This window comes from Lagopus muta, chromosome 1, assembly GCF_023343835.1.
Source record: "Lagopus muta isolate bLagMut1 chromosome 1, bLagMut1 primary, whole genome shotgun sequence".
Lineage (NCBI taxonomy): Eukaryota > Metazoa > Chordata > Aves > Galliformes > Phasianidae > Lagopus > Lagopus muta.
In genome coordinates this window covers 54,848,725-54,876,339 of record NC_064433.1, presented here as the reverse complement: position 1 = coordinate 54,876,339, position 27,615 = coordinate 54,848,725, and the positions used below count along the sequence as shown (strand labels likewise).

Here is a 27,615-nt window from a genome sequence, read left to right as displayed (position 1 = left end):
TCATAAAGACAGATATTAGTTGCAATTAACTACTTTGTTAAGTCTCCAAGTTATCTTGTGTCATCTGGGAGACCTCTGTAAGTAGTCAGATTGCAGGAATGCTAGGTAGACCTTTCTCTAAGAGCGGAGCACTCTTAGGAGTAGGACTGGGGACACAGGTCTTACAGATTTCGAAAGTTTCTTACTGGATTCTAGGGGTATAAGTGCCCTCATCTTGCACTGAAACACCAAAAAGGGGACAGAATTCAAATACACTCCAAGTGAATATAGATTGGGTTTTCTTATCAGGGCATGGATATTTTGGATCAACCTTTCTTCTAAGCTGTTACTTGATATTAACATTAATATCTCTACTTTTCTTTTCTTAAGTGAGACCACTGAAGATTTCACTTGCACTAGAAGACCAGACAGTGAGACTTGGACAGGAAATCCACCTGAAATGTGAGATATCTGAGAATGTGGAAGGGAAATGGTACAAAAATGGACAATTGATTGAAGCTAGTGACCGTGTGAAGCTTTACCATAAAGGAAGGTAAGCATGTTGAATATTGATTTGATGTAACTTCATCTTCAGAGAAACAACCTATATGAGGGTTATTTCTCTGAAAATGATATATTAATCAATGTGTTAAGCCTAAACTTTGTTCTTTAAACACAGTTAGTTTTAAGATCATAAAAGCTATGTCTCCTTGTCCTTTTTCATACTGTGTCTTTTGGCTGTGGAATACAATAATAAAAAAAATCCTTGAAACATCTATTTTTAAGTGATTCTTTTTTTCTGGATATTGCCATTGCTATTAGTATGGGATATTAGGTACTAAGATCAAAATAATTTGGGGGCATTAAAGATTTTAAAACGACACTATTTTCTGATTGTTTTTTGGTTTCTGCACCTTTTACACACTTGCACAGATCTCCTAAATTTTTTTCTTCCGACTTTTCCTCATAGTCTCAAGTAGTCTTCAAAAATAATTTACATGGCTTTCTTTTTCAATTTTTTACAGAATCCACAGATTTATTATAGCAAGTGCTGCTGTTGATGATGAGGGTGAATACATGTTTGTACCAGATGCTTACAATATTAATATTCCATGCAAAGTACATGTTGTGGGTAAGTACTTGGCACAACAAGTTACAAATTTCATTTCTTTCTCTGGCCTTTGGAAAGTTAAAACCGTGTGAATTATCCTTGAATACAATCAGTTTGTTTCTTCTGAGCAGGTGCTTACCTCAAAATACAGAGCTGCTACTTTGGCAAAGTGACATTGAGCTAGTAAGAGAGTACTTTGCCTCAGGATCTGGTCATAGTTTACAAGCCTGGGGTGACTGAATTCCTAAACTTAAACTACTGTTAATAGTTTGTGTAAAGCAGCTCTTGGTATAATTTTTCAGACCTGCAGTGTTGTATTCTTTGAGGAATGGACTTGTTTACATTTCAGCATATGAGTTAGCTTAGTAAAATAGTGAAGTAGGTACATATTCACACATACTATACTTATATTTAATTATATCCAGAGAATTAAATGTTTCTGGTCAGCATTTATTCAGTAATCTAATTAGAAGGTTTGTTAATAACTCCAGTCTTTCAAAAAAATAAAAATTTAAAAAAGAAATACAATAAGGTATTGACTCTTCCTACAACAGTACCCCACTGACATTTAACTTCAGCCTGTGAATTTGAAATGACAGCAATACAAATCAAGGTTTCAGAAAATATGACTTGCAATTGATACTGAAAGAAGTGGGATACTTCTGTTAGAAATAAGATTGGCAAGAACTGGGGAGAATGACTAGAGGAGGGGAGGAAGAGTACTCTCAAAGATAAAATCTTCTAATACATTAAAATAAGAGTATGCTCATCAGTTGTTGTCCGTATGCATGGAGTACAACAGAAGTAACCATTTCACTTTCAGGAAAAGTATTTAGATGAAGAAAATGTTTAAAATATTAGAATAATGATGCCTGAAGCATGACAATTCCTAATGTTGAAAGTCTGCAACAGAAATTTTCAAGAGCCACTTAGAGGAAGTCTCTCTCACATGTTACCTAAATATAAACAACTTCATCGATTATTTTCTTCCAAAAATTTTTCTTCACTATTTTTCTTCCAAACAGATGTTAATCGAGTAAAAATGCCAGGAAAATACTAAGAGTAGAGCATATTTCTCTGTACTTCAAACTTGTTCCCAGGTTCTTAAATTTTCTAAGTGGCAGTCCTATGAAAATTTGGACGGTTTCTTCTTTTCCAGATCCTCCTAAACTTCACCTTGATGGTCTTGGAGAAAATAACACTGTGACAGTAGTGGCAGGAACCAAACTACGACTTGAGATCCCTATCACTGGCGAGCCAACACCAAAAGTCATGTGGAGTAAAGGGGATAAGGTACATCAGCATTATATGTGTTTTTAAAGATCGAGGAGGAGCTTTTTTCCCTCCAAAAATAATCTCTAGTCCGGTGGAGATATAGAAGGAAATAACAAGGAGATACATTAACCTGTTGCACTTAAAAACTCTCCTCCCTCAAGTGTGAAGGGTGAAATTGACAAATAGTGTTTAGAATCTTATGGATCTTTTTGAGGAAACACTTGACATTGTTAAGGAAAAAATTATGCTTTTTCCAAAAATAAATTTAAAGGAGAGGGATATATTAGATGCAGAAGAAATCTAATGAAAATTTACCAGGCAGCTACTTATTGTGTATATAATGTCCAGAATTCCAGTTTTGACAGGTAGACATAGTGAGGTCTGGTTTTGAAATAAATAAATTTTGATGAAGTTTCAAGACTAAAATGAAACATTCACCTGGGTTCTGCATATGGAGTCTTTGTGCTAAACTTTGCCAAGATGTACTCCTGACTGTATGATATCAAAAAGCCAGACTTCCCATGTTTAATTTTTCATTCAGGTATGTGCAACATTGCTGGTATGTGCTGAATTTCTCAGAACTACCTGGTCAAATCTTACTAGTATTTTTCACATCTTACTGGTATTATTAATACCAGAGCCTTGTTCAAATGAGAAGTTCCTCTAGGAGATCTTCTTATTCAAAAATGTGTAAGAATTTTAAAAATGATGAGGACAAACTACTGACCCTCACAATCCATCTCGTCATTCAACTGTATGAATTACATTTCAATTTTTTTAAGATTCTTTTTTTAAGAATCTTTTACAAATCTTGTACAGATTCTTTTTCTTTTAAGAATCTTTTAAAAATCTTTTACATTTAATCTTCTTTAAGATTCCACTACTCTCTTTTCATCAAGTAGCGTTGATTAAAGCATGTTCTTGCTCACAGGGTAATCGAGCCTACTGAACCTTCCTCTGAGATGTAATGGCTGACCTGAGTACTAAACAGTTACAGTATTTTAAAGCTATTTATTTATTTATCACTTGGTTAGTTTGTCTTTTTTGTGATAATCAGATGACTGAAATACTAAGCTTTAATATGACTTTCTGTTTGGAAACTTCTTGTTGAAGTGTTCAGTAACGCACTTGAACTTCGATTTTTGAACATTTTGATTCTTAAAGCAGAAAACGTGCTTTTTCCCTCTGCTTACTTTGATTCCTAGTGGATCACAGACAGTGGAAGAATACGTGCAGAAACATATTCAGACAGCAGCTGCCTGGTCATTGACACAGCTGAGAGAGAAGATTCAGGACCTTTCAGAATAACATTAAAGAATGAAGCTGGGGAGGACTCAGCCCTTATCAACATAAAAGTAGTTGGTAAGTCATGTGGAAAAGTGCACATGAGCGATGTCATTTACCACGGCTCTTTTCAATAAATTATCCTTGAGAATACTGCTTTTCTGCACTCCGATATCATCTGCATTCTTCTTCCTATTATCTCTCCTGTAAATTCTGTTGTCCCTCTGTTTTTCCTCATTTCCAGGTGTGAAATTGAGATGCAAGGATACTGAGGCAGAAAGTTAATTAAGGACACAATAGCTTAGTATGGGTTTAAGTAGGAGTTAATTACCACCCCTTGCTGCCACCTCACCTTGCTGAGGCTAAGCTTCTGAGGTTGCCTCCTGTTGCTTCTAGCATTCTGTATTTTCCAGGCGGCTGTGGCTCTTTCTTGGCACGTGCCCTCAAGTGCCCCTCAAGTGTCTTGACAGTGCTGAGGAACTTGGCATTTATCCCTACCTATCCCACTTGTCAGGATGCACAGAGACCTCCTTTCTCTTTCTTTTCATTAGGAACTCCTAGATCATGTTTCTCAGATCAGTATCCACATAAAATGATGCAAAAGTTACTTTAAAAAAAAAATCACTGGCCAGAAATTTTATTCCAAATGAGGAAATTTAATTTCAGTTTTTTCTCAGAGGAGTTACAGAACTGTGTCTCCCACAGAAGTGCCTTAAATGGGAGCTCTGCACTGCTACTACTGAATCCAAAAACTGTGCAAAGAAGAGCTTGAGATGCTCTGAGCCAAATGTGCAATGCCATCGAAGCACCTATGGTCAAAGTTCTCTACCCCAGAGAGTTAAGTACAAATGAGGGCTACCAATATATTTTATGTACCTGGAGGACTTCCCTGTATCATTATTGTGCTTATTCCAGAAAACAATGATTTAGAACATTTGAAATGAGTTTATGACATTTTACCTTGTCATTTTTCTATTGTCAACCTCATGTAGCTCCCAGTCCAGCCTTTGTGTAACCCCTTCTAAGAATTGTAATTTTCCCCATGCATTACCCCTAACATTCTCTAAGTCATGGATTTGTTTTACTCACATATATATATGAATAAAATGTCATGTAAGATGATAGAAAACATTAAGTGCCCATGGGTCTTTGTGAGACTGTACTTGAATTATTTACAGAAGATCAGAGAAGAAGGACTAGCAAAGCAGGTGCTCTCAAATCTCAGAACATTAAATGGATGCTAGAATATCTTACCTACGAAGAATTTAGTCCAGAAAGGCCAAGTATATTCACAGTATCTATGTCTCCTACTTACTGTTCTGAATGTTGTCACTCACATTTTAGTGATGAGTTTTTGTCTCCCTCTGCTGCTCCATTCTTACCAATGTACTTGTGCTCCATTCATTCTCACCGTTTCTTGTCAACACAGGATTATTTTTGTGGTTGACTCTACATTTTCTATTCTAACTTATCCAATTGGACTTCAAAAACTAATCAGATTTGTTTATTGTTTGAGGTATTTTATTACAGGCTAGGCATAAAAAGGAAAGATCTTTTTTTTTTTTTTTCTTTTCATTATATATATATATATATATTTTATTATTTTTTTAAATTTTTTTTTCAACCACAGATGTGCCTGATCCTCCTCAGGCACCAAATGTGACTGAGGTGGGTGAAGACTGGTGTGTTATGACATGGGAACCTCCAGCAAATGATGGTGGATCACCCATCTTAGGTAAATACTTTTCCTTTCATTTGGTGATGCTCTAATATAGAGAAAAGAAACTCATTCCAAGTAATGGGCATCAAAGTATCAGAGTTCAACTCTGGCACTGCAGAATGGCACTTTGAATAGTCTATCAAAAGAATATTACATCCAATCTTTGACTTTATCATAAGTTTTACCTGTTATCCATTTCCCTACTTGACAGATGACTTTTTATAAAGGCAAAACTTGAAGAGTTTGAATGTTAGCAATTTCAGAACCAACTGTAATATAGAAGAAGGTCACAGGAGATCAGAGGCCAGCAGAATCAGGCTCTCCAAACTAAATAAAATTAAATTTAAAATGTTAAATTAAAAAATTAATTGAAATTTGAAAAAAGCCTGTACATGGCCATAGAGGCCAAACATGTGACTAGCAGCTAATCCGCAAGGAGAAAAATTAAGCAGTAACTCCCAAAGAACTCTGAAGCTAGAAAGACATATTGAGCCATATTGAGAACTACAGGTCACTTTCACTAAAACATGGACACTTCACTATTGAACTTCTTGCTATTACTTGTATAATACCATTTTGCTTGGTCTATAGGATATTTCATTGAAAGGAAAAAGAAACAAAGCTCACGGTGGATGAGGCTGAATTTTGAATTGTGTAAAGAAACAACCTTTGAGCCAAAGAAGATGATTGAAGGTGTTGCTTATGAGGTCCGTGTATTTGCTGTTAATGCAATAGGCACTTCCAAACCAAGTATGCCTTCAAAGTCTTTTGTTCCTTTAGGTAAGTAAACAAGGTTAGAGAAATGGCTATGCATTAGACGATTATTCTTGATACATTATTGCAGTCATTTAATTATATAACTGTAGTTCTTTCTACATTTCTGTTGCTCACAATCTGTCTATACTAGGTGCTGTGTAAATTATATATTCATATATCTAAATATATATCTTTCATAAGCAAGAAACAAAATAGGTACAGACAGAAAAATGTTGCACTACAATAAAGTAGTGACATACTATAGGTGAGCCCAATATATTATAGTCAATACTTTTCAAGTACCATAATTGACAGCTTCATGTCTCTGCATATTGAGTCAATCGTATCAAACTACTGGAAGTTTAGATAATTGAGAATAATGAAATATTGTCTTAGCTGTTCTGTTTCTCCTGTTGTAAGTTCAGCCAGACAAGGACCTTTGGTGAAAAATAGCCAGAAAAAGTGAGCAGAAGTCTAAACATAAAATAAAAATAAAATTAAAAAAAAAAAGAGCACCTAACATGGGTATATAGTCCATCAGCAGAAATAAAAATAAATGAATTTGCATGCCTCACTCATCCTTATTAACTGAAGTATGGTAGCGGGTTTTCTGTTTTGGTGATTTTTTTTTCAGAAGAATCATATATTATCAATACCTTTTTCCAACTACAAACCAAATCAGGCTAGATCATTTTTCACACCATTTTTTATTTTCTCTTATTATTTGTACTTTATATTAATGTAACAGCTAGAGGCTTTGTCACTTTCCTTATGACTGCTAACTTGTTGGCCTTTTAATGTTAAGAAAGAATTGTTCAAACTATTGTTATAGTCAGAAGTCCTTGTAAAACAAGTGTCAGTTTTGAAAATTAGCAAAGGTTTCCACCTTGCTCAGCAGAAGAGGAAGGAGGTGACAGCTATTATTGCTACAGCATGCTTCCTTCTTTTGTGAAAATACATACTGTCGTGGAACACGCTACCCAAAACTTCTCTACCACACCTCTCACCTCCGTTCGTCCTCCTCATTCCTCAGAGGGAGGAATCTGACTCTTTGGGTCAGGCTGTGAGCAGGTTCAGGAGGAGGTATCTGTTCTGGTTTGGTTCTAAATGGGAAAGAAGTTTCAGGATGACTGGAAATGCCTGGATTTTGCCTTTTGCCTGAGATCTAGATGATGCCAGATTAGAGGAAAACATCAAAAATATAAACTTTTATGAGAACAGGAGTTTTCAGCCTTCTCCCTGCTGCCTTCTTGTTTCAGCTGTTACCAGTCCACCAACTCTCCTGGCAGTGGATTCAGTAACTGACACCTCAGTGACGATGAGATGGAGGCCACCAGACCACATTGGAGCAGCAGGTTTAGATGGCTATGTTGTAGAGTACTGCTTTGAAGGAAGTAAGTGACAACGACTGTGGTATGTTACTCAAAGTGAAAATACGTGAGACCTCCGTTATTTTTTTAGGTGTCAGCTGCACTCACTTTGGGGTGATTAATCAGTTAGAAACTCCCAGCATCAGGATTCTGTTCAAGCTCCTCCTTAGTTTATATTTCAGATCCCACTCATTCTTGTAGTTTAACCCACTTTACGTATGATGTGAACAACAAATCAAAAAACTATATAATGTGTTGCAGTTCAGGTAAAGACACATTAATGCCTTTCCTCTTCTTTTAGCTCAATGAAAAGTGGAAGCAACGAAGTGAGTGTGAATGGATTGATGGATGGATGAATAGGAAATAATAAATTGATATATGTGTGATCCAGATTGTGTGTAGGTTGGCTGGGTTTTAGGGACAGGAGGTCCTCAGTGTAATCATCTCTATCTTGACATATTACTAACGGGCTACTTCAAGTACCAGTTCACAATATAGGTGGACAGCCTTCCCAACAACTGGCTATAGAAATTAGCTAGGCATGTAAATTTTATGTCTGAATATTGAATTTCCACAACATTTCAAGCTAATTAGATAAAGGATCTTTAACTATGCCTATCTGTCATAAAACTACATGTAGCTGAAGGAGAATGAAAAAGATGTAAGAGACAATAAAGACAATAAAGTAAAATAGGATGGAATAGGGAAACACCCTATATTTTACAACCAGTAGCTCTGGCAATTAAGCAGAGCAATTTAGTATTTTTCAACAGATTTTATTCTGAGTTGACATCAAATGAAGTCTGTTTTCAAAAAGTAACTCCTGATTGTAAAAAAACAAACAAACAAAAAAGAATAAAAACTATTTTAAAAAAGTGACTGTTAACTCCTAGGTGAGTACCAAACAGGCAAGACTGGTGTGTGCAATATCCAGCCTCTGTGGGCAAACATCAAACAATGGAACTTCAGCAATGTTGAGTGTTTGGATGAATGAGACTTTTTAATGTTGATTCCTGTCAGTTGCTGCTCTTCACTGTGTTGTAAAACAAGTGATGAGTTCAAGGCTTTTTTTTTTTTCATAAAGACATCTATTTCAGTAGAAGAGTTTCATGAATACAATTCTCAGCCTGGATACAAGAGGTAGAGGAGAGAACTTGTCATTCACAATGTCACATATTTCAGATTCAGTAAATCCAGGAAACTAGTAGTTTACAAAATAGGACAGATACTACAGGAGCAGAGAATCCTCAGCTCCCACTTGAGTGAGAGAGAGAGGGAGTGAAGCACATTGGTTTTTCTCGAGAGTACTCCACATGTGAGAGCATTGAGATGAATATCTGTAAGGAACAGTAAGACTGCAAGAAGCTCAGAGGTCTGGAGAAGATTACCTGAAGGCGGACACAGCAGGAACAACAGGAAGGGTTTTCCCTGAATACTGAGAGGGAGCTGTGGAAACAGGTCAGAAAGAGTAAGCATACAGTGTCAGATCAAGGTGCAGCATTACTATAATCATAGATTCACAGAGTTAGCAATGTTGGGAAGACCTTCAAGATCATTTACTCTGACTGTCCACATACCACTGTCTGTTTCATTTGCATAGTCAAAAGGTAAAAGGAAACTGAAAATGTGTATGTTGTATATTATACTCTGTTTAGCATTTGTAGGATGATGGTGAAAAATAAGAAGTGTTTGTAATGTATCACAGTCATAAGATCCTTGATGTTATAGCATGTGATTGGTAGGTTAGGCAAAATGAGAGAATGAGAAATGTATGTATATACAGTAATCCAAACTAAGGTGTTTAAACGAATCTTCAAAATGTACCTTTTAAGGGCTGTTATAAAGAAGATCACTGTATAGCCATTCAATGGAACAATTTTTTTTTTCAGATACGTTTACAATATTAAACATAATGTTTAATATGACAAACATATGTTTGTCATGTGTTTAGAATGTCAGTGAACGCCATCTTATTGTTATTTAACTCAGTTAAAATACCATGTATTTTGCATAACTTTCTGATTGTTTATGTAAATCTATATGTCTTCTGTACATGTATATATACCTTTATATGCACAGCTGACATTATTAATGTATATATGTTATGAAAATGGCTAGGAAGAATCAAGCTTAGTAGAAAATGGTAAGAAGAGTTGTGTTACTGAAATATACAGTATTTTCTATACATGTTAACTTTTTTTTCTTTCCTGCAATATCTCAGTACTTCCCTTTCTCAGCCCTTTCAGTGCCTTTTCTGTTTTGGACTAATTTATTCTATACTGTTTAATATCTTTTTAACTTCAAGATACTTCTTATGACTGTGTCTATATTCCTTCTGCTGTACCTATTTTTTACTTCTCTGTTTGTAAACTCATCTGTCTTCATTCCTTCACCGTCATCACTGACATAGCTTTAAAGAGGGTTTTTTGGAGCTTCCTTATTTTGGCATTCATTAGGAGAAATCACAGGCTGAAAATAGGAAGTCTGAATATGTGTGTCATCTATCTGTGTAATTATAATTTAGAGGAATCATGTATGATTGACATCAGTTTGTCTTTGTGAAAACTGATATTTCCCTTTAGCCTGACTCTCATAAGTTGATCAACATGGTGGACTTTTGGACTTCGTTAGTTAAGGTAGCGCCTTTGACAGCTCTCTCTATATAACTCAATAGGAGTTTCATCATGTGTGTATGCATCTGGCATTGCATGGGAATGAATAACACATTATGTATGGATAAAGAACTCCCTTCCCTAGGGCTAGCTTACAACATTCAACTTGAACCTCTTGTTTTGGTGTGCTAGAATAGACCAAGTCTTGTTGACACTGGATAAGCCGATTCTTAGCAATGTACTCTGCTGGCTGGTTCTTCTGTGATATTTCAAGTCTAGCATAATTTTCCTTTGGATGTTATGTTTATCTGCCTTTAAAGGGCCACTGCACTTGCAAATAATCTGTTTTTTAGCTAGTAAAAAGGCATTTCAGAGAGTCTCTGTTGGCTGAGATCCTTGTGAGTGTTCCCATCTAGGAACATGTGTAAATACTAAAAGTATTTTTATTATCCTGAAAATAGCCAAGTTCAGGCTTCCAGGAAATCCAGGGCAATGATAGCTTTGATCAGGGAATAAAGCCTTAGTGATTACACTATATCTGTCATCATCTGTGATTTTCTTTCTGTGTTGCCTTTAGTTAAATGTGTTCTCTTCCTCTGTCTCCCTAAGTTTACTTTTCAAGACTTTTTTTTCTGTCTCTCTTCTCAAAATTCTTCCCAGAGTTCCTTTTCTCTTCTATGATGTTTTCTCTTCTATGATGTGTTGTTTTTTTTTTCTCCCATCATCATTTTGCTTCATTTCTCTCTTTTCCAAGTGTTCTTTCATCTCTTTCTTTTCATCTTTCCAGGGCTGTGATCAGCCCAAAGAAAGAACCAACTTCATCTCCTCCTCTTTCTTTATCCTTTAGCTTTCCTGTGAGAATAACTGTTCTTGATCTAGATGCCTCCTTCCCACCTCTTCCCGCCTCTTTTCTACCTGCAGACTCCCTACGTATAGGTCCTCTAAGTCTTTAAAATCTAGCACCTTACTAACAGGAATTTGTAACCACTGGCAAAATTCTCCATCTGTGTGAAAGTGAGTGTCTCTGATTAATTTTAAAGCTGGATTCTCACAAGGTATATCGACAGATCAGTCTGAGGAATTGATGGAGCCACCTTTCAACCTGGAAGGTAGAGTATACAACAAGGGATTTAAAACTTCTTTAGTGAAAGAAAACTCTCTTTATAAAAGTAAAGAAATTTCTGAGAGTGCATGCACTCTCAGAGTTTGCAGCAGTGCATGTATAAGGGAGGGGGAGGTGTTCAGGAAACACTCATTGATTACAATCCTCTTCTACTAGAACCTGAAGGAAGCAGCTTGAAGGAGAACTTAATTCCTAAAAGTAAGACACACACTTATGCAAATGTATCGCAGTGTTGTGGCTAAGTCTGCAGGGCACTTCTTACAGTAGTTCCCTTGTCTTTTATGCTAGGATTATAATGCTGTCCTTACATGATGTGGAAAGTATCAGCAGTGACTTACTACTGCACAAGTCTGATTCCTAAGGTCAAGGCGCCAGCAGCGTTGAAATGATCTATGTTTTCAAGATAGGGTGAAAAGAAAGTATTGTTTGTATCAAAACTTATCTGAAAGACTGTACTGTTAGGATCACTCCATGGATTGCATGCGTCCGCTTAGGAGTAGGCTAAAAATTTGAGAATGTCGTCATTAAGTGAATAACTTGGATACAGACTTCTTCTTCTAAAGGCACCAGCAGAGATGGCATTTCATTGCAATGTGTAAATAGTCTGTTCTTTTCTCATCCCCACGGTATTATCTAGGATAAGTACTTGTTTTGAATGTGAAATTCTTTAAATGAATTCTCAAACCCTTTTCTCTCCAAAAAAGTTGTTAAAGCGATGGTGAGTGTTTTTGGAGATACAGTCTACGTCCTTCTTGTTTTCTATCAGCTGAATTAAAATGCTAATCTCTCTGGTACAATTAAGTGATAGACACATTACTAAAACATTTACTTATTTATATATATAATTGACAGAAATCCATTAAGAGTTTTGAAGCTTTTTTTTCAGTTATAATTAAAGTGAATCCATATAACATTATTGAAGAAAACAGAAAAAAAAAATGAGATGGATGCATCAGTATATAATGAATCAATTACCATTATGTAATTTTCCTTTTTGGGGCAGTGGATATATTTATAATTCCCTGTTCTTTTGGTTCATCCTCCTCTTTTCCTAAACTAGCTGATGAATGGATCGTCGCTAACCCAGAACTGACAGACAAAACAAAGTTTACAATCAACGGTCTGCCAACTGGCTCAAAAATCCTTGTGCGAGTAAAAGCTGTGAATGCTGCAGGTGAAAGTGAACCTAGGTACCACCCACAGCCTATCTTAGTCAAGGAAGTGATAGGTAAGATCCTCCTGCTTATGTTCTCCCACAAATACACTCTGCTTCCATGTTTAGTTCTGTAGGTTTTTTTTTATGGCTAATACTTTTAGTTAGAAGCTGATGATATGGCCTTACAAAACCATTTTGTAGTGACTAGAAGACATGTAAATGTATTTTAAAAAATCTGTAATTTTTTAAAATTTCATTTCTGAGCCTTTATTGCACAGGCTTTAAAGTCTTCTACAGATCTTGATGTTTCTTTTTTAAGTAGCACTAAGTACCCACCTATTCTTACCATCACAGCATGTGGTGTTACAGACACCAAAGGTGTACTGAATACGGGACCAAGAAATGTAAGATATCACTCATTGGCCACTTCTGGGAATTGCAGAAAATGCAGATTTCTGTTTATATCGATGCCCACTAGTACTGCCTTGGTTAGAAAAGAAAATAAATTTCAAAGCTTTTGGGTTTTTTCAGAACCTCCAAAGATTCGCCTGCCAAGACACTTAAAACAAACCTATACTAGAAGAGTTGGAGAAACTGTAAATCTTGTTATTCCTTTCCAGGTAAGAACTAAAAACACTGACAGGAAAATACTCAATACTCATTTTCCTTATGTTACTGCTTCTTCTTTTTTTCTATGTAAGTTTGGGAGTCAAGTGAGTTCATTCGAATAGATGTGAGAGAGCACAAAGAAGTACAAAGGCGCTTGAGAGTTTATGTCTTGATGTCTCAAATAAATGATGACAAGCCAAATACTGAATTGTATAACTAGCTTAGACAAACTGATTAGTCATCTCTCATCCACAGAGCAATTCTACTGCTGGAGATTATGTGCAAGATAATCACTACCAGAGTGCAAAATGATTAGACTGGCAGTAATTAGATACAGTAATATTTGATCATTGTGTTGTCTTGAGAGGGAGGTGAAGAGTGGGCAGAATTTCACTATCTCCTATAGGAAATGCAGCTTTAAATCCTTGAGATCACATCTATAGCAAGAACATCTCCAAGGATATAGCACCTTTCACAAAAACTGCCTCTCTACCTATAGGGCCCTTATTCTTCTGAATTAAAAGCTGTAATTTGAAATCTTCTCTGCTCACATAAAAATGCTTGTTTCTACAAAGCTACTAGAAGTTTAATAAAAGCTTAACCACCAATACACGACAAAAGACGTTTCAGAGAAACTAAAGAAATGTTTTCTAAAATTAGACATTTCAAAAGAGGTGAGAGTGTTGGACAGCAGTTGTAAATATTTTGCATCCAGAAGGCAAATCTCATGGTAAAGCAAGTGGAATTCACTCCTATTTAGGCACCAAAATGGCACTACCATGCCACAACTATATGCACTTCTCCTCAAAAGATGTCAAGCCAGTCTAACTAAAAGTATTTCAACTGCTTTTGCAATGAAAGAAGAGAATTCAAAATCCCTGGAGCTTTAATCCACTATTTAGGTGTCCAGCAGTGTAGAAAATGTAGGCAGTTCCAAAAGGGGAAGAAATTTGTTATGCTTTTTATTTCTTTTACAGATTTTCTTTAAAAAAAGAAAAACGAAAAAGAAAAAGTGGGAAGGAAGGCAGGAAGGAAGGAAGGAAGAAAGGCAGGAAGGAAGGCAGAAAGGAAGGCAGGAAGGCAGGAAGGCAGGAAGGAAGGAAGGAAGGAAGGAAGGAAGGAAGGAAGGAAGGAAGGAAGGAAGGAAGGAAGGAAGGAAGGAAGGAAGGAAGGAAGGAAAATATTTAAATATTTGTTCAGTTTATTCAGAAAATAGAGAAAATACAAATATTTTTGTCTATTGAAGGAAAAAAAAGTTGCATTTTAGGTAAATTAATGGGATTGCATCTGAAATTCTGTATGATTTAAAAATGCTTCTTTCAAGACAATTTCCTCTTTGTAGCTAATGCTCTTTTCTCTCTGAAAAGCATATATAAATTGTTTCCTAACTTCTTACAGGGAAGACCAAGGGCAAAAGTATCATGGCAGAAAAATGGTTCTCCAATAGACAAGAACCAAATCAACATCCGCAACACTGAGAACGACACCATTATTTTTATCCGAAAGGCAGAAAGGAGCCACTCTGGAGAATATGACATGAAAGTGGAAGTAGAAAATTTGGTGGATAAAGCTACAATAGATATTCAAATTGTTGGTATGTTTTGAGAAACAGAAGCATATGCATGCCAGAGAAGAAGACTCCAGCCATTCCAAGCTTATAGCTGTAAAAACAGAGGAATCTTTTCTCTACATCCAACTACTCGGCTATAGATTTGTAGTCTCTAAGTAAACCTTCCTACACAATGGCATGAGCTTGTCTGAACATGCCAGTCTCTTTTTTTTCAGTTTTCTTTTTCATGTTCTTGTTTATTTAGGATGCAAGCCTTTTCCTTTTGACTGGTATCCATAAATGGTTTCATAGTAAGTTTGTCATAAATGTAACATGGAAGAAATTCTAAATTGGAAATACATGAAAGCAGGAAAGAAAGATGAGAAAAAAACATTTACTTACAATTTTTACCAACATATTTATTTACATAATATGCATAATAATGATTGACATTTCCTGTCTTAAGAACAAATTTACAACTATCAGGTTTTCAAAATGTCATGACTATCTGCAACTGAAGAGAGTATGTACCTTATAAACCATATTCACAAAGTGACCCAGATAGGATTTTCATGATTCTGGCATGGGTTAACTGTTGAAAGTGTTATTTTGCAGCCTCAGCGTTCTTTGGACATTGAGTTCGGCATATGCATGCGTAAGAAAGAGACAAAGTAAAAGAAGTGGAATGTATATACAGAAAAGAGACAAAAGAGAAAGTGGAAGGTGTGTGTAGGAAAGAGAAAGAACAGAAATATTATGAAAAATGATGACTGCCATATTGTCATTACAGATCGCCCAGGCCCACCAGAGGTTGTAACTATTGAGGACGTCTGGGGAGAGAATGTAAATTTATCATGGAAGCCACCAAAAGATGATGGCAATGCTGCCATCACTGGATACACTATTCAAAAAGCAGATAAGAAGAGCATGGTAAGTAACAAGATGCTTAAAAGGCTGATGTATTCACGAAGCTCTTCTTTTTAAAAATATAAAGCTTTATAATAATTAATGAAGGAGGATAAAGCACTGACTGGTTAATTTTTATGAAAATCTACAAGGTATTTCTAAACATTCTAAGGATTTTCTGGCTCTAAAAACCTTTGACATGAAACGGCAATAACAAGCAAGATATTTTTTATCATTGTCATTAAACTAACATGAAATGTAAACTTCCTTAAAAGACAGCAGTTGGATTCTTACATTTAATACTTACTGCGAATTAAAACACTGGAAAACTGGGACAATATTTTGGGAGCTGCGTTATCTAAAGCAATCCTTTTGCCCACTACCTAGAAAACTAAGTAAGTTGATCTGCTTCATGCTCTGATCAATTCATTCCTCCTGTGGATCTATTTCCCTTCCCATTCTTCAATTTTAATCTGCCTTCAGATTGCAAGAGATCTTCTTCCAGATGAAGAAATGTTTCCTGTCTTTGAGTTACTGTCAGAGGAAGAAAGCAACAACAGCAGTGTCTAGGGCTCAGAGTGTCATGGGTCATTCAGGTCATAGTTCCTCCATGTGGAGGATGAATTTTGCGGTGATGAATTTTGCAATTCTGGCATAGCTGTCATTCCACAGCAAATCATTTTGCCAAAAGACAGCTCCTTAGCAATAGGTCCTCAGAGGAGTACAGAAAACGCCACAGGTTACATGGGATGGCAGTCCATCAATTTCTGAGAAATCTAAAATAAACTGACTTTTGAAGACAATCAAATACCAATCAAATCAAATACCAAGGCACAGGAAGCTCAGCAAGAGTGTGTTAAAAAAAAAAAAGAAAAAACTGTGCAAGGCAGAGTCAGGAAAAGCAAAAACATTGTTGTCATACTTTACTTAATGTTAATTCTATTTTAGCATAAACCTTTTTTTTTTTAATCTTAGTTTGCTATGTAGGTGTTACGTACTAGGATATAGTTTACATGTCCTATTATGGCTTGAAGACCAAAGTGCTAAAATCCTTCTCTCCACCTGAGTCTTTAAATATTTCTTTTGCTCCAGAAAGATCACCTGGTTGAATGTATGTTCTTCACAAACATTCAACCCGTGGAAGAGGGGGTATATTAATGCATTGGCTGCTCGTGAGTATGTGTCACAGCCCAGGGCTTTGATTTTCTCTCCAATCTGCAGTTTTCTTATCTGCAGTGGTTCTTGTTCAGTCAACAGTGTAGAAGCCTACCTCACCTCACAAGGAATAAACTTTGTAATGCTGAATTTCCCAAACAGAAACCTTTGGGCTAACAGAGTGTAGCCATTCAATAGGAGCCACTTTCCATTCAGCCTTCACTTCTCAGTAATGAACTCTGCGTATGCTCATTATCACTCATGTCAGATGGAATAATTAATTACTGTTTACTTCAGCACATTACTCTTCATCAACACTTCTTTAAAAGAAAACTGTACTATCCCCCGTCAGTGATCCTTCCAAGCAACATACGTGTGAAAGCTGCACTGCGCTGCAGGAAGCTTAGCCTCTGTGTTTGTATGTTTCAGGAATGGTTCACGGTAATCGAGCACTACCACCGCACCAGTGCCACCATTAATGAGCTCGTCATAGGAAACGAGTACTACTTCCGAGTCTTCTCTGAAAACATGTGTGGCCTCAGTGAGGATGCAACAATGACCAAAGAGAGTGCCTTGATTGCAAAAGATGGTTAGCTAATTAGCTTTTCCTTATCGAAAGGGATGGGGTGTGCACGGAGTCTGGAAGGTGATTAGACATAAAAGCCATAGATGAGGCACAGTAGATAGCTAGGACATTTCATATTAGGACTTTGTTGTTTGTCTACATAGCTTGTAAGTTTTTCTATGGAGTAGGACATTTTTTCCATGTTCTGTCACTTACTGTGGTCTTGGATATCACACTCATATGACACCACTGGCAGATGTAAGTCAACAAAAGTTGGAAGAGGAGCCAAGCGGTTCTGTTAAGAGCCGTGAGCCGTGGCCTCTCCATGGAGACTCAGCTCCAGCTATGCAAGTGCTGCAGTACATTTCAGGGCCAAGCCAACAAATAAGCTTAACCTCTTGCTTCACCTCTCTAGCATGTGAACCCGGACAAACAGAATCTCTGCTATCAAAAGTTCTGATATTTCAGAAACTGTCAGCTTAAAAAAGCAATGTAAACCTGAAAAAATAAGTGTCTCTTTATGGAAGGAAAATTCCACAAATTGATAATTTAGCTGAAGAAAATCGAAGTTGGTTGGTTGTGTTTTTCTGAAAGGAAGGAATACATGACTGCCATGATATAGAGCATAGACAATCTGTGCAACTCACATGGACAGGCTGAAAGACCGGAAGTCAGGGATAAATGGAATACACTTCCACTATTAAAAAGAAAAGTGTGTTTCTGTTAGAAACAGGATCACAAATGAAAACAGAGCTATAGGAATTGCTTTTCATCACTGCTTACTCAACTCTGTCATGAAAGTAAATGTCAGGCCTAAGCTTCACTGTAGCCAGTACAGCATATTGGAAAAGGTTTCAACAAAGATATCTGGTGAAGCCTGTGCACAGGGAAAGATGTCAGTCTGTCCAGCTGTCTTTATTTAGTACACCATCTACTCACAAGACAAAGAGAAGCTCTCAGAACTCTATATCAAAACCAAGGGCAATAGTAAATTCCCAAATCCCCTTCCAGCCTCTCTAACGATTGAAATTACTACACCAGACTGATTCCTAAGCGAGTGCAGGTCAGAATAGATGCAGAGTCTCTGTAACATTTCAAGATGTTTGAAGTATTTGAATAGTATATTTTTATTATCAAATAATCAAATTATTATTATTATCAAATTATAGTGTAATTTGAAGAGTATATTTGAAGATGTTCAAGTTTGGGTATTTAGTTATACTGCAACACTAGTCTTTATTAATGCACTGTTTTCATTTTATAGGTAAAGTCTACAAATACCCAGTTTACGACGACTTTGACTTCACTGAACGACCACTGTTTACTCAGCCTCTAGTTAACACGTTTGCTGTAGCTGGTTACAATGCTACTTTGAACTGCAGCGTTCGGGGCAACCCCAAGGTACAGCACAGCAGTGTCAGTTAACACATGAGAAACTTTAACCCAAAAACAAAAACTGTAATACAATTTTTATTAGTTAGCTGGTTAGATGGTTAGCTTCCCTTCTATCTCTATTTTATCTGCTTTGTACCATTTCTGAATTACTCAGCATTACCAGAGCATTATAAGCAGTGGTAAAAAAAATATTTCCATTTGTAGGTTTTTGCATGTGGGTTTTCTTTTGTTTCTACCACAGCCCAAAATAACCTGGCTGAAAAACAAGGTTGCTATACTGAATGACCCAAGGTACCGAATGTTCGGCAACCAAGGTGTCTGCACCTTGGAGATCCGCAAACCCAGTCCATATGATGGAGGCACTTACACTTGCAGAGCTGTCAATGAACTTGGAGAGGCAGAAGTTGATTGCAAACTGGAAGTAAAAGGTAAGGGTTTTAATTCATTGCAAATGCACTGCTCATCTGAACACCATTTACACAGGAGACAAAAGTAAGGAAGGCAAAAGCAAAAGGGTTTTTAGCTTTTTTAGTTTTTTTTTTTGCTTATGTTAGCAAAATCACAGAGCAACACAAGAACTGTTGCCAAGAACACAAGCTAGCTGATATAACTGATGATTTTTTTTTAGGAGCAAAATATTTGAAATGTTATTTTGCAAATACGAGGAAAGAGGAGAAGCATTTTAGCATTGACTGGGGCACCAAGAATGACAAGAGGATTTGGATTGGACTACTAGTTAATTTTTCTGAAAATTGTACTTTCAGAAAATTACTCCCTGGCAACAGATGTGGTCATATTTAACTGTATTAACTTTCACCAAAGGCTTTTGCTTCAACCATGAAATAAGCATTTCTGAAAAAATGAATGTGAAGTTGTAAGTAAGGAAAGCTGCCTACACAGAGCCAATAGGAAGTGTTTAAGTCAGGAGTGTAGAGGGAATTTAGGCTATCAAAATATGGTCCTAATTTTATTACTTCTATCATGCTTGCCTATAAAGAAAACTATACTGTTTAATATCCTCAAGCATTGTATTGTGTTGATTTTAGATTTCAATTTCCTTTGTCTGTGTTTTCTGGTGCATCTTGTCCTACAGCTCAAATCTGCTAGCAAGAAGCCACTGCAATAAATATTTAGCCTACGAACCTGAACTTTAATTAGTATAATGAAAGTACGCATAATATCACATTTCTTAACTGTCATGATTTATTTTTATGTTGTTGTTTAAAAGGTAATGTCCTTGAACTGGATATATGAATCTTTTCCATAATCACAAGAAAATTTTCTATTTCACAGCACAGCAGAAGACCTCATCATCTGGGAAGGTTGCTTCATCTATTTTTTATACTCATATATATTCATCTATGTTTTTATACAGCAGGCAAAGTCCAAGTTAATTTGCTATTCCATCAAACTTTCTAAGTCCCCAGGCCTTCATGTCCTTAAAAAAGATAAAAATCACCTTTGATCAATACTGACAGAAATTTAATTGTTTACAATTGCATGTTTATGTACTGCTATCTGAAATAGGCTGGAAATGGTTGGATACTTTTCCAATCAAATAAAAGTAATTTATCTAGGGAGAAAAAAAGTTACAGTTCTGTTCACTAAAGTGGTTACTAGGTACACGTGATATTATGTCCTTGAGGATCTTTGCTGAGAAATATCTATCTACTGTTCCTATGTCCAGTTTCCTGACTAATGTCCTGAAATGAGAGCACACAATCCATTATGTTTGAATGCTTCCAGGTCTTTCCCAGCTACAGCTGACTCTTTCCACAATGGTTGAATTAAAGATTGTATAAAAATACATATATTTATGTATCTTGCTACATGGCAACTTATGCTTAGGATAGATAACACTGAGAATAGTGAAGAACTAGAACAGCAGAGGTTGTAGAGCCTTTGGTACCATGAGACTTTTAGAGGAATGACAACAGTAAAATTTATTGTTGGGTTATGGTATGCACTAAATGATGTCTCAAGATTGCTTCTAGCTCTGTGATTTTAAATCACTTCCTAACATTGCCAACAAACAAAAACCTCAGTCAAATTCAAGCATCGCTCTGATCATCCATCTCAAAGGAAATCTCAGATAGAGATTGGGCTTGGGGCATCATGTCCTGAGGACTGTAGTCACCATCATACTAGCTGGTTGCAGCACATCCTGAAGCCTCACTTGCTCTCATGCCCTATCTTGGGATTGTAACTGAACCCATCCACATTGGGTCCAACAGTTGCTAAGCGAGAATGAGAATGTAATTCTCTCTGTAGACAAAGTTCAGACTATCCTTCTCATTTTTTTTAATAAACCCTCCCACATCCATTGACTGGAATGTCTGTAGCACAGACACTTCTAGATTCATAAATACCTTTATTTTTTTCTCAAATAAGTAATATTTTCTTTAAAAGATCAACTGAAAAAGTGTAATACTACTCCACAGACATCTTACTCAGAACATCTGATTGTTCTACAGTGTTTTGGGTTTGCATCACACCTGAAAGAAATCCCGAAAAATGCAGTTCATTAAGCATCCCATCTGGGCTGCATGCTGTTTCTTTCCCTTAGCTATGTGACAGATTCCTTCATTATCACAAAGCTCCTAATTATGGCATGCTTCAGAGCCCAATCTCATACCATCACCTGGTGCAGCCCCACTCCTTCCTACCACGCCTGCTTAATCTGTGTTTCCTTCCCAGCACTGTGGGCTGTGAGTCCTTGCCCTCATTGAGATCCCCCTCTGCATCCTGGCAGGTCTGTTGGCCACTGTTTGAAGTCTACTGAATTCAGTCCGTAGGGTTTAGATACCAGACATCTGTTGCAAGGATTCAGTGCTAATGCTCTTAACATGACTGGCAGTTCAACTGATGAATTCAAAGGAAATAGGATTAAGCAAAGACAGAAGCTGTAGCTTGACAAACCAGCATAGGCCTGGGGTTTGCTATATGACACAGACAAATTCAACAAGTATTAAATGAACATAAAAACATAATTGAACCTTATTTCAACCTTCTGTCGATGTATGTGTTGAACTCACATTCTTTAAGTTTCCCAGCTTGTCTGTTCATTTAATAGGGTTCTTCAGATGACTGCACTTCAAAATGACACACAGAATTATGGAGTCTGAATTGCTAGAAAAGGATTGCAGTGTGTTTGGATATGCGTGTGCGCATGTGTGCATTTATGTGTCTTTAAACTGGTGTGACTTTAGTCAAGAAAATAATGATCGGGGTAGACTGGGGAATCTGTAATGTTGAGATGCAGTTGAATATTGCCTGACCACGACCAACAGGCTCTAGGCAATGCTCTGTGTCTGGTGAATGTATGAACTACAGTTGTATTACTGCAGACATTAGCATGGTAAGTCATGCTTAAGAGCACCATTACATGCAGAAGTAGATATTACAGTAATTGCATTTTCTTCATAATGGAGAAAAGAATCTCTAGCCAACTATGTCTGGCATGCCAGAAATCTGAAGATTATCATGCGTGTATACATGCTCAGTTTGAGGAATGCCATGGAAAAATTACAGACAGAACAGTCTAGGATTCAGTTTTACATGGTGTTTGAACAACAGAACAGCCATGAAAGCTATTGTTGGACCTGATAGTCTTAGCAGTCTTTTCTAACCTTAGTGATTCCATGACTCCTGATTCTATGAATACTCTGACTATGAATGTTATCAATATGCTACAATTTTCTACTTTTCTAGCCATTTACAGTACTTCAGGTGACAAATCTAAATTCCTACTTGCTACTAAATTTATTGTTCATTTTCTGAAAAAGTATTAATGCTAATTATGACAATTAAGAGCACCAATAATAATAAGTAAAAATAATAAATCTTTATTTATCTTTAAAAGAAGATTCCGTGTTTGCTGATGTTACTTGAGAGAGACATTGCTTCACTCGTCTGTTTTCAGTTTTGCTGAGTGAACTTAAAGAAGGCTGCTCAGAGAGCTGCTCCATATGCTTGCATATCCAATTTTTTTATAGATATAACTGTGCTGAAAAAGATCATGTAATAAACTTAGAAACAAGAATACCTCTATTTTGAAAGATGATGCATGCACAGAATCTCATGATATATTTTTCATACCATTTTACTAAGGAAAATTTAAAAAATCAACAAATTTGTATTCTAAATATATTGAGGTAGATCCTTAAATGTGGCTTTAAATCTCTGTTTATGTAAGGAAATGATTTTGTATCAGCTTCACTGAGGTCAAGGAAAAAAAATCAGATAGAGCACTGCACTTCTTTTCATCATGAAATGTGCTTTTAGATTACGTTTGTCTTAAGAATGAACTGAAGATCGGTGGTCATTCTGGTCAATTGATGGTAACAAAGATGCTGTGTGAAAAAATATAATAAAAATATGGTGTTAAAATCGACTTGGAAGAATTTCAAATGCGAATAAATACCACTATAAATATTCTAATTCTGCAGTGATATATCAAGGAGTAATTAATCCAGGAGAACCAATCTTCATGGCGGGGAATAAGCAGGTTTATAATGAGTATAATCCTCTGGCCATTCCATTTCATTCCCTTCCTCTCTTTTCACACTGAAACGCATTTTCTGCATGCAAAGTGTGTATTTATTTGCTTTCTTTAGATTAAACTAGCTGGTGTCTCATGGCATACTAAGTCTATGCCACATGAGCAAAGAAGGCCAAATTAATCAAGAATATAGGAATTTAACAGCAGAATTACAAAAGTTTTATCTATGGTTCTGCTATGTCACTGAGAATAAAGTTACTTGTATATATGAAGAATTAATTTAGTAACTGTGCCTCCTATTGCCGGAACACTGACTTTTCCAGGAGACAGGATTTTGTATCTCAGCAACTGGCTCTGGGTCAGTTTGCAGAATTACTGAAATAACAGAAGCATCATGAAGTCATTTGCTGTGCTTAAAATACATTCTTTATCACAGATTAGTTTTTTATTACAGATAGCGCCCTGAATGATAATCTGTGCCTGAATTTGCACAGCAGGATCTAGGGATAAAATCCTGATCCAATTGAAATCGGCTGAAATTTTATACTTTTAGTAATGTGAAATTTTGTTGCATTTACAGCTTATTTTAAATGTAGACTCATTGGAATTACAGTGGCAAAGAATGTGGCCCTTTCCATAGAAATGTGTTTCCTTGCATCCTTGCCCAAGTCCAGAATACCAGCAGAGCAATTTTAAGATGCCCAGAAAGCAGTTTCCAGTATTTTATACATCCAAATGTATTATTTCAAAACTAAAACAAGTTAAGAAATCAGGCTATACAATGTTCCTGTAGCATTTGCAGTATTAAGGTATTTTTCTAAAATGGCTGTGAAAGGTACAAATTTGCGTGCTTTTATAGGGACATAAACACAGACATTTTATATAGTCAAAATGTTGCATTAAAGGTAAGGGCTCCTATAGAGCCAATGGCATGCTGTAATTAATGTAAATGTGGATATGTGATAAAGTACATACTTTAGTTCACAGGTACGTAATTAGTCTGTACTTGATTATTTTGCCTTATAGAGTTTCGACATATATATATATGTTTCAGTGTTACGTGTGTGCTTTTTTTCCCTGGTGGAAAATACAATATATATATATGTGTTAGCTTCTTTGAAGCTACGTTTGGAAACTTTTACAATACATATCAGTTGCATAATTTGGTTCCAGTCTATACCATAGACTAATTACAGAATTTATAGTTAATTGTACTTATTAATACAGCTTTTACACATTACTGATAATTTTGAAGTGGAACTGGATCCCCGCCTTTTACTCTCCATGTGTTTTTATTCCCATATATTTTACAAGACTAAGGATTAAAACATCATCTTGAAATAATTGTTAGCATAATTTCACTCAACGTTTTCTCTCGACTTTTGTGTTTGCATTAAATTGTTACTTCTCTTTCTCTCTCTCCCTTAGTTACAGAATAAGGATTTTTGAATGTATATTGTCATCTAAGGTAAGCTTTCATATGGTACTTGCATATGAAGCTTATGTCTGTTTACACGTCATACAACGTCTGCCTAGTATGGCATGATTTTCATTATTTTTCTTAATGAAAATGGTTTTTGAAATGAATAGTATGATAGTCTCAATGCCTGTAAAACTTGATTTTTAGAATAATTGCTTGTTACAGTAAACCCTGGTAGTACCACCTCTCACTGTTCTCTAATAGTGCATGTTTCAGTGGAATTTACCACAAGCATGACATAGCACAAATAATAAGCATGAATAAAACACATTTTGCATTTACGGTCAGTTATTTTCACATAGGAATATGCCTCTACATAAATGAAATATTTATCCAGCACTTGATTTCATTTGCAAATGAATGATTCTTATCAAAATTTGCACTATGTAAGTTGAAAAGAATGCTAAAAAGCATGTATCTTTTTGTCTGCGTTGTGCATCCACCTAAGGTCGGGAACAAAGTTCTGCAGCAATGCAAGCGTTAAACAAGACAGTTCAGTCTATAATCGCTAGAAACTAATAGCACCTTAACTGGATAATCCTTGTGTCAATAAAGGATATCAGTTCTTAAATGTGCACTCGGGATAAATGTTGTACGTAAGTATCAGCTTGGTTGCACTTAGCTGAAGCGTTCGGAGACAGTGATATCTTCATCCTGACAATGTACTTTTGCTTTAAAACTTTTGGTGCGTTCCAGAAAAAGCTGCAAAGGTAAGTGCTGTTATCAGTGGGTGATTTGGCAGCTCAGGGTGATTTGGCAGAGCGGAGCATCTAGCAGAACTACACGAGGAAGATCGGTGTTACTTAGCACTTTACCACAAATGCCACCCTTCCCCTTGAGTAAGGACAGCCTCCTGTGTTTTAGCAAAATATTTATCTTTTTTCTGCTCCACATTCCAAATGAAATTAACAGAAGTAGCCATGCATTTCACTTCTTCTATAGATTTCCATGGCTTTTTTGTAGTGTTGGTTGTTTTTTTTTTCCCAACAGAATGAGATTTCAGTTCTAATTTGGGTAGTTTTTATTCAATCACTGATACATCGGGATGCCCTGGCTGGTGTGTTACACACTGCACACAAATTTTTCTGGGCACTGAAAGAAATATTTTGTCTTGGATTCCTAAATTATTCAATCTACTCCAAAAATCTTTTGCCTGTGCCTTTTTGGTGCAACTTACAAAGAGCAGAGCAGCCCTAGCCATAAGCAGAGCTTCCATGGAGCGGGCAGCTCATGTTCTTCACTCAGACCTGAATCCAAAATAATTCCCCAGGACATAAAGGCTTTGACTGTAGTCAGATACTTCTGGAGTCTGTATTTCAGTCAGCCCCTCTATCTAAAATCTTGTTTTTTTTTTCTGTTTATGTATACACACACTTTTATATTACACATGCCATACCAGGTGTTACTTTCAAGCGGTGAGGTAAATATTTTGCTGAATACTTATAAACCAATACAAGACCCAACTCTGAAATAATATGAATGTCTCTGCATGTTTTCCACAACTCTTTGGTGCCGGGTGTTTTCTCCGTTTCTCCTTCTGCGCTGACTTCCATCTTCAAGTGCTCTGCACCCAGCCTGATGGAAATCCAGGAGAGTTACTTGCTAATCAGAGAATATTGCATGGGGTGAGATGAATGACCATATATGAGACTTACCAGCAAACAGAAATGCAATTCATCCTGCGCAAGGGAACAGGAAGTTTCTGTGCAATACAGAGATTAAATAATGGTTAATTCTTGTGCTGAACTTTCGAACAGGGATGAATTTTATGCTATCTCAAAATCAAATATATGGTAGGGGCTGACTAAATCATTGCCACTTACGGCAGAAATTAAGGGCACAAACCTATTCATCTCTCCATGGATTCTGAACCTGAAAACTGTCTTATCCCTTGCTTGTAGGTGGGCTTTCGTTCTTCAAACTATTAATGGATGGAGTGCCTCCGCATATCATTGATTCATATATGCGCGAAGTACAGGCAGACAAAACTGAGGGGAAGTGAGAGTCCGACCGCAGTGCTTCCTGCCACCGCGCTGGGAATGGGCAGCCAGAGTTACAGCATTTTAGTCCTTGCAACAACAGAACAAACGTGTGGCTGGAGATTTTTCTTTTCTTCTTGTTTTTTTTTTTTCCCCCCTCATTTGTCGCTCTGTTTTCCCTGCCTGCTCTTACTGAAAAGAAAGAATACGCATGGATTGCTTTGGGATTGAAATGAAATGAACTGAAGAAAACACACTCTTTGTAATGTTCAGCTTTATTTTCTGTTTGATATTGTGTTTTGATTTTTTTTTAATGAGGAAAGAGGAGAAGCTGTGTACGAGGAGGCAGTCAGTTTGTACTGGGTGGTACAATGCAAACCTTTCGCAGACTGAAGGTACAAGGATTTGTCAGTAGATGTGCAATAAGACCTTTGGAATACATACCTCTTTGATAATGTATCTTATCCATCTGAGAATTGCTTAACAGAATATGGTTTTACTAGAAAGTAATTAATTCACATGTACTTAATGATCACTTAATCTGAACATATCTTCCTTTAGAAGTTTTGATTTCCTAAATCCAACTCACCAGTCTCTCAACTGAACTGAAGTTGTTTTATTTAATGTACAATAAATATGAAGTGTTTAAGATCTAACAAGTTGTTGCTTACTATCTTTTTCTCATCTCACCATATTTCGTATGTAATTGATGCATAATGCAGAGCAAGAACTTGAGCACACAGCACCAACCGGGTCAGTCTCCTGAGCCACCAAACTCACCCTTTAACATACCTAAGACTGAGTGCGAATGAGAGATGCTATCAGATACGTGCAGTTTAATATCTGTGTGTTTTCAATATTTAAAATACTATAAATTCCATCGGTAACAGCTTTGATCAGTTTGGACCAGTCACTTTTCTGAGCAAGTCACGCAGTCTTTACAAGGATCAGAGGAACAGAGTTACAGCATATCATTTGTGAGGTTATGGTGCAAGGCCAAAACGCCATAGCTAAGCTAAAATTGCTACATTAATTCTCCAGCTCTACGGTCATTACCCTCCAAGAGAACTGGATACCAGCAGTATTTCAG

The 27,615-nt window shown here is 36.5% G+C and overlaps 1 protein-coding gene across 2 annotated transcripts in view; it reads left to right on the top strand.

Moving 5' to 3' along the window:
- Window positions 1–27,163, top strand: part of MYBPC1 (myosin binding protein C1) — a 71,563-nt gene extending 44,400 nt beyond the window's left edge. Inside the window, exons 14-29 of one of the 2 annotated variants that reach the window (XM_048960448.1) lie at window positions 370–532; window positions 1,005–1,111; window positions 2,250–2,383; window positions 3,571–3,727; window positions 5,280–5,384; window positions 5,961–6,149; window positions 7,385–7,519; window positions 12,291–12,458; window positions 12,918–13,006; window positions 14,394–14,589; window positions 15,335–15,474; window positions 17,035–17,194; window positions 18,435–18,571; window positions 18,807–18,993; window positions 24,495–24,534; window positions 26,448–27,163. In XM_048960448.1, the coding sequence (XP_048816405.1) occupies window positions 370–532; window positions 1,005–1,111; window positions 2,250–2,383; window positions 3,571–3,727; window positions 5,280–5,384; window positions 5,961–6,149; window positions 7,385–7,519; window positions 12,291–12,458; window positions 12,918–13,006; window positions 14,394–14,589; window positions 15,335–15,474; window positions 17,035–17,194; window positions 18,435–18,571; window positions 18,807–18,993; window positions 24,495–24,505 (2,078 nt within the window). In that variant the 3' untranslated portion in view covers window positions 24,506–24,534; window positions 26,448–27,163. The remainder of the gene's footprint in view (window positions 1–369; window positions 533–1,004; window positions 1,112–2,249; window positions 2,384–3,570; window positions 3,728–5,279; window positions 5,385–5,960; window positions 6,150–7,384; window positions 7,520–12,290; window positions 12,459–12,917; window positions 13,007–14,393; window positions 14,590–15,334; window positions 15,475–17,034; window positions 17,195–18,434; window positions 18,572–18,806; window positions 18,994–24,494; window positions 24,535–26,447) is intronic. The other variant, XM_048960458.1, reaches the window with a different exon arrangement.
- The last annotated feature ends 452 nt before the right edge of the window (window positions 27,164–27,615 follow it).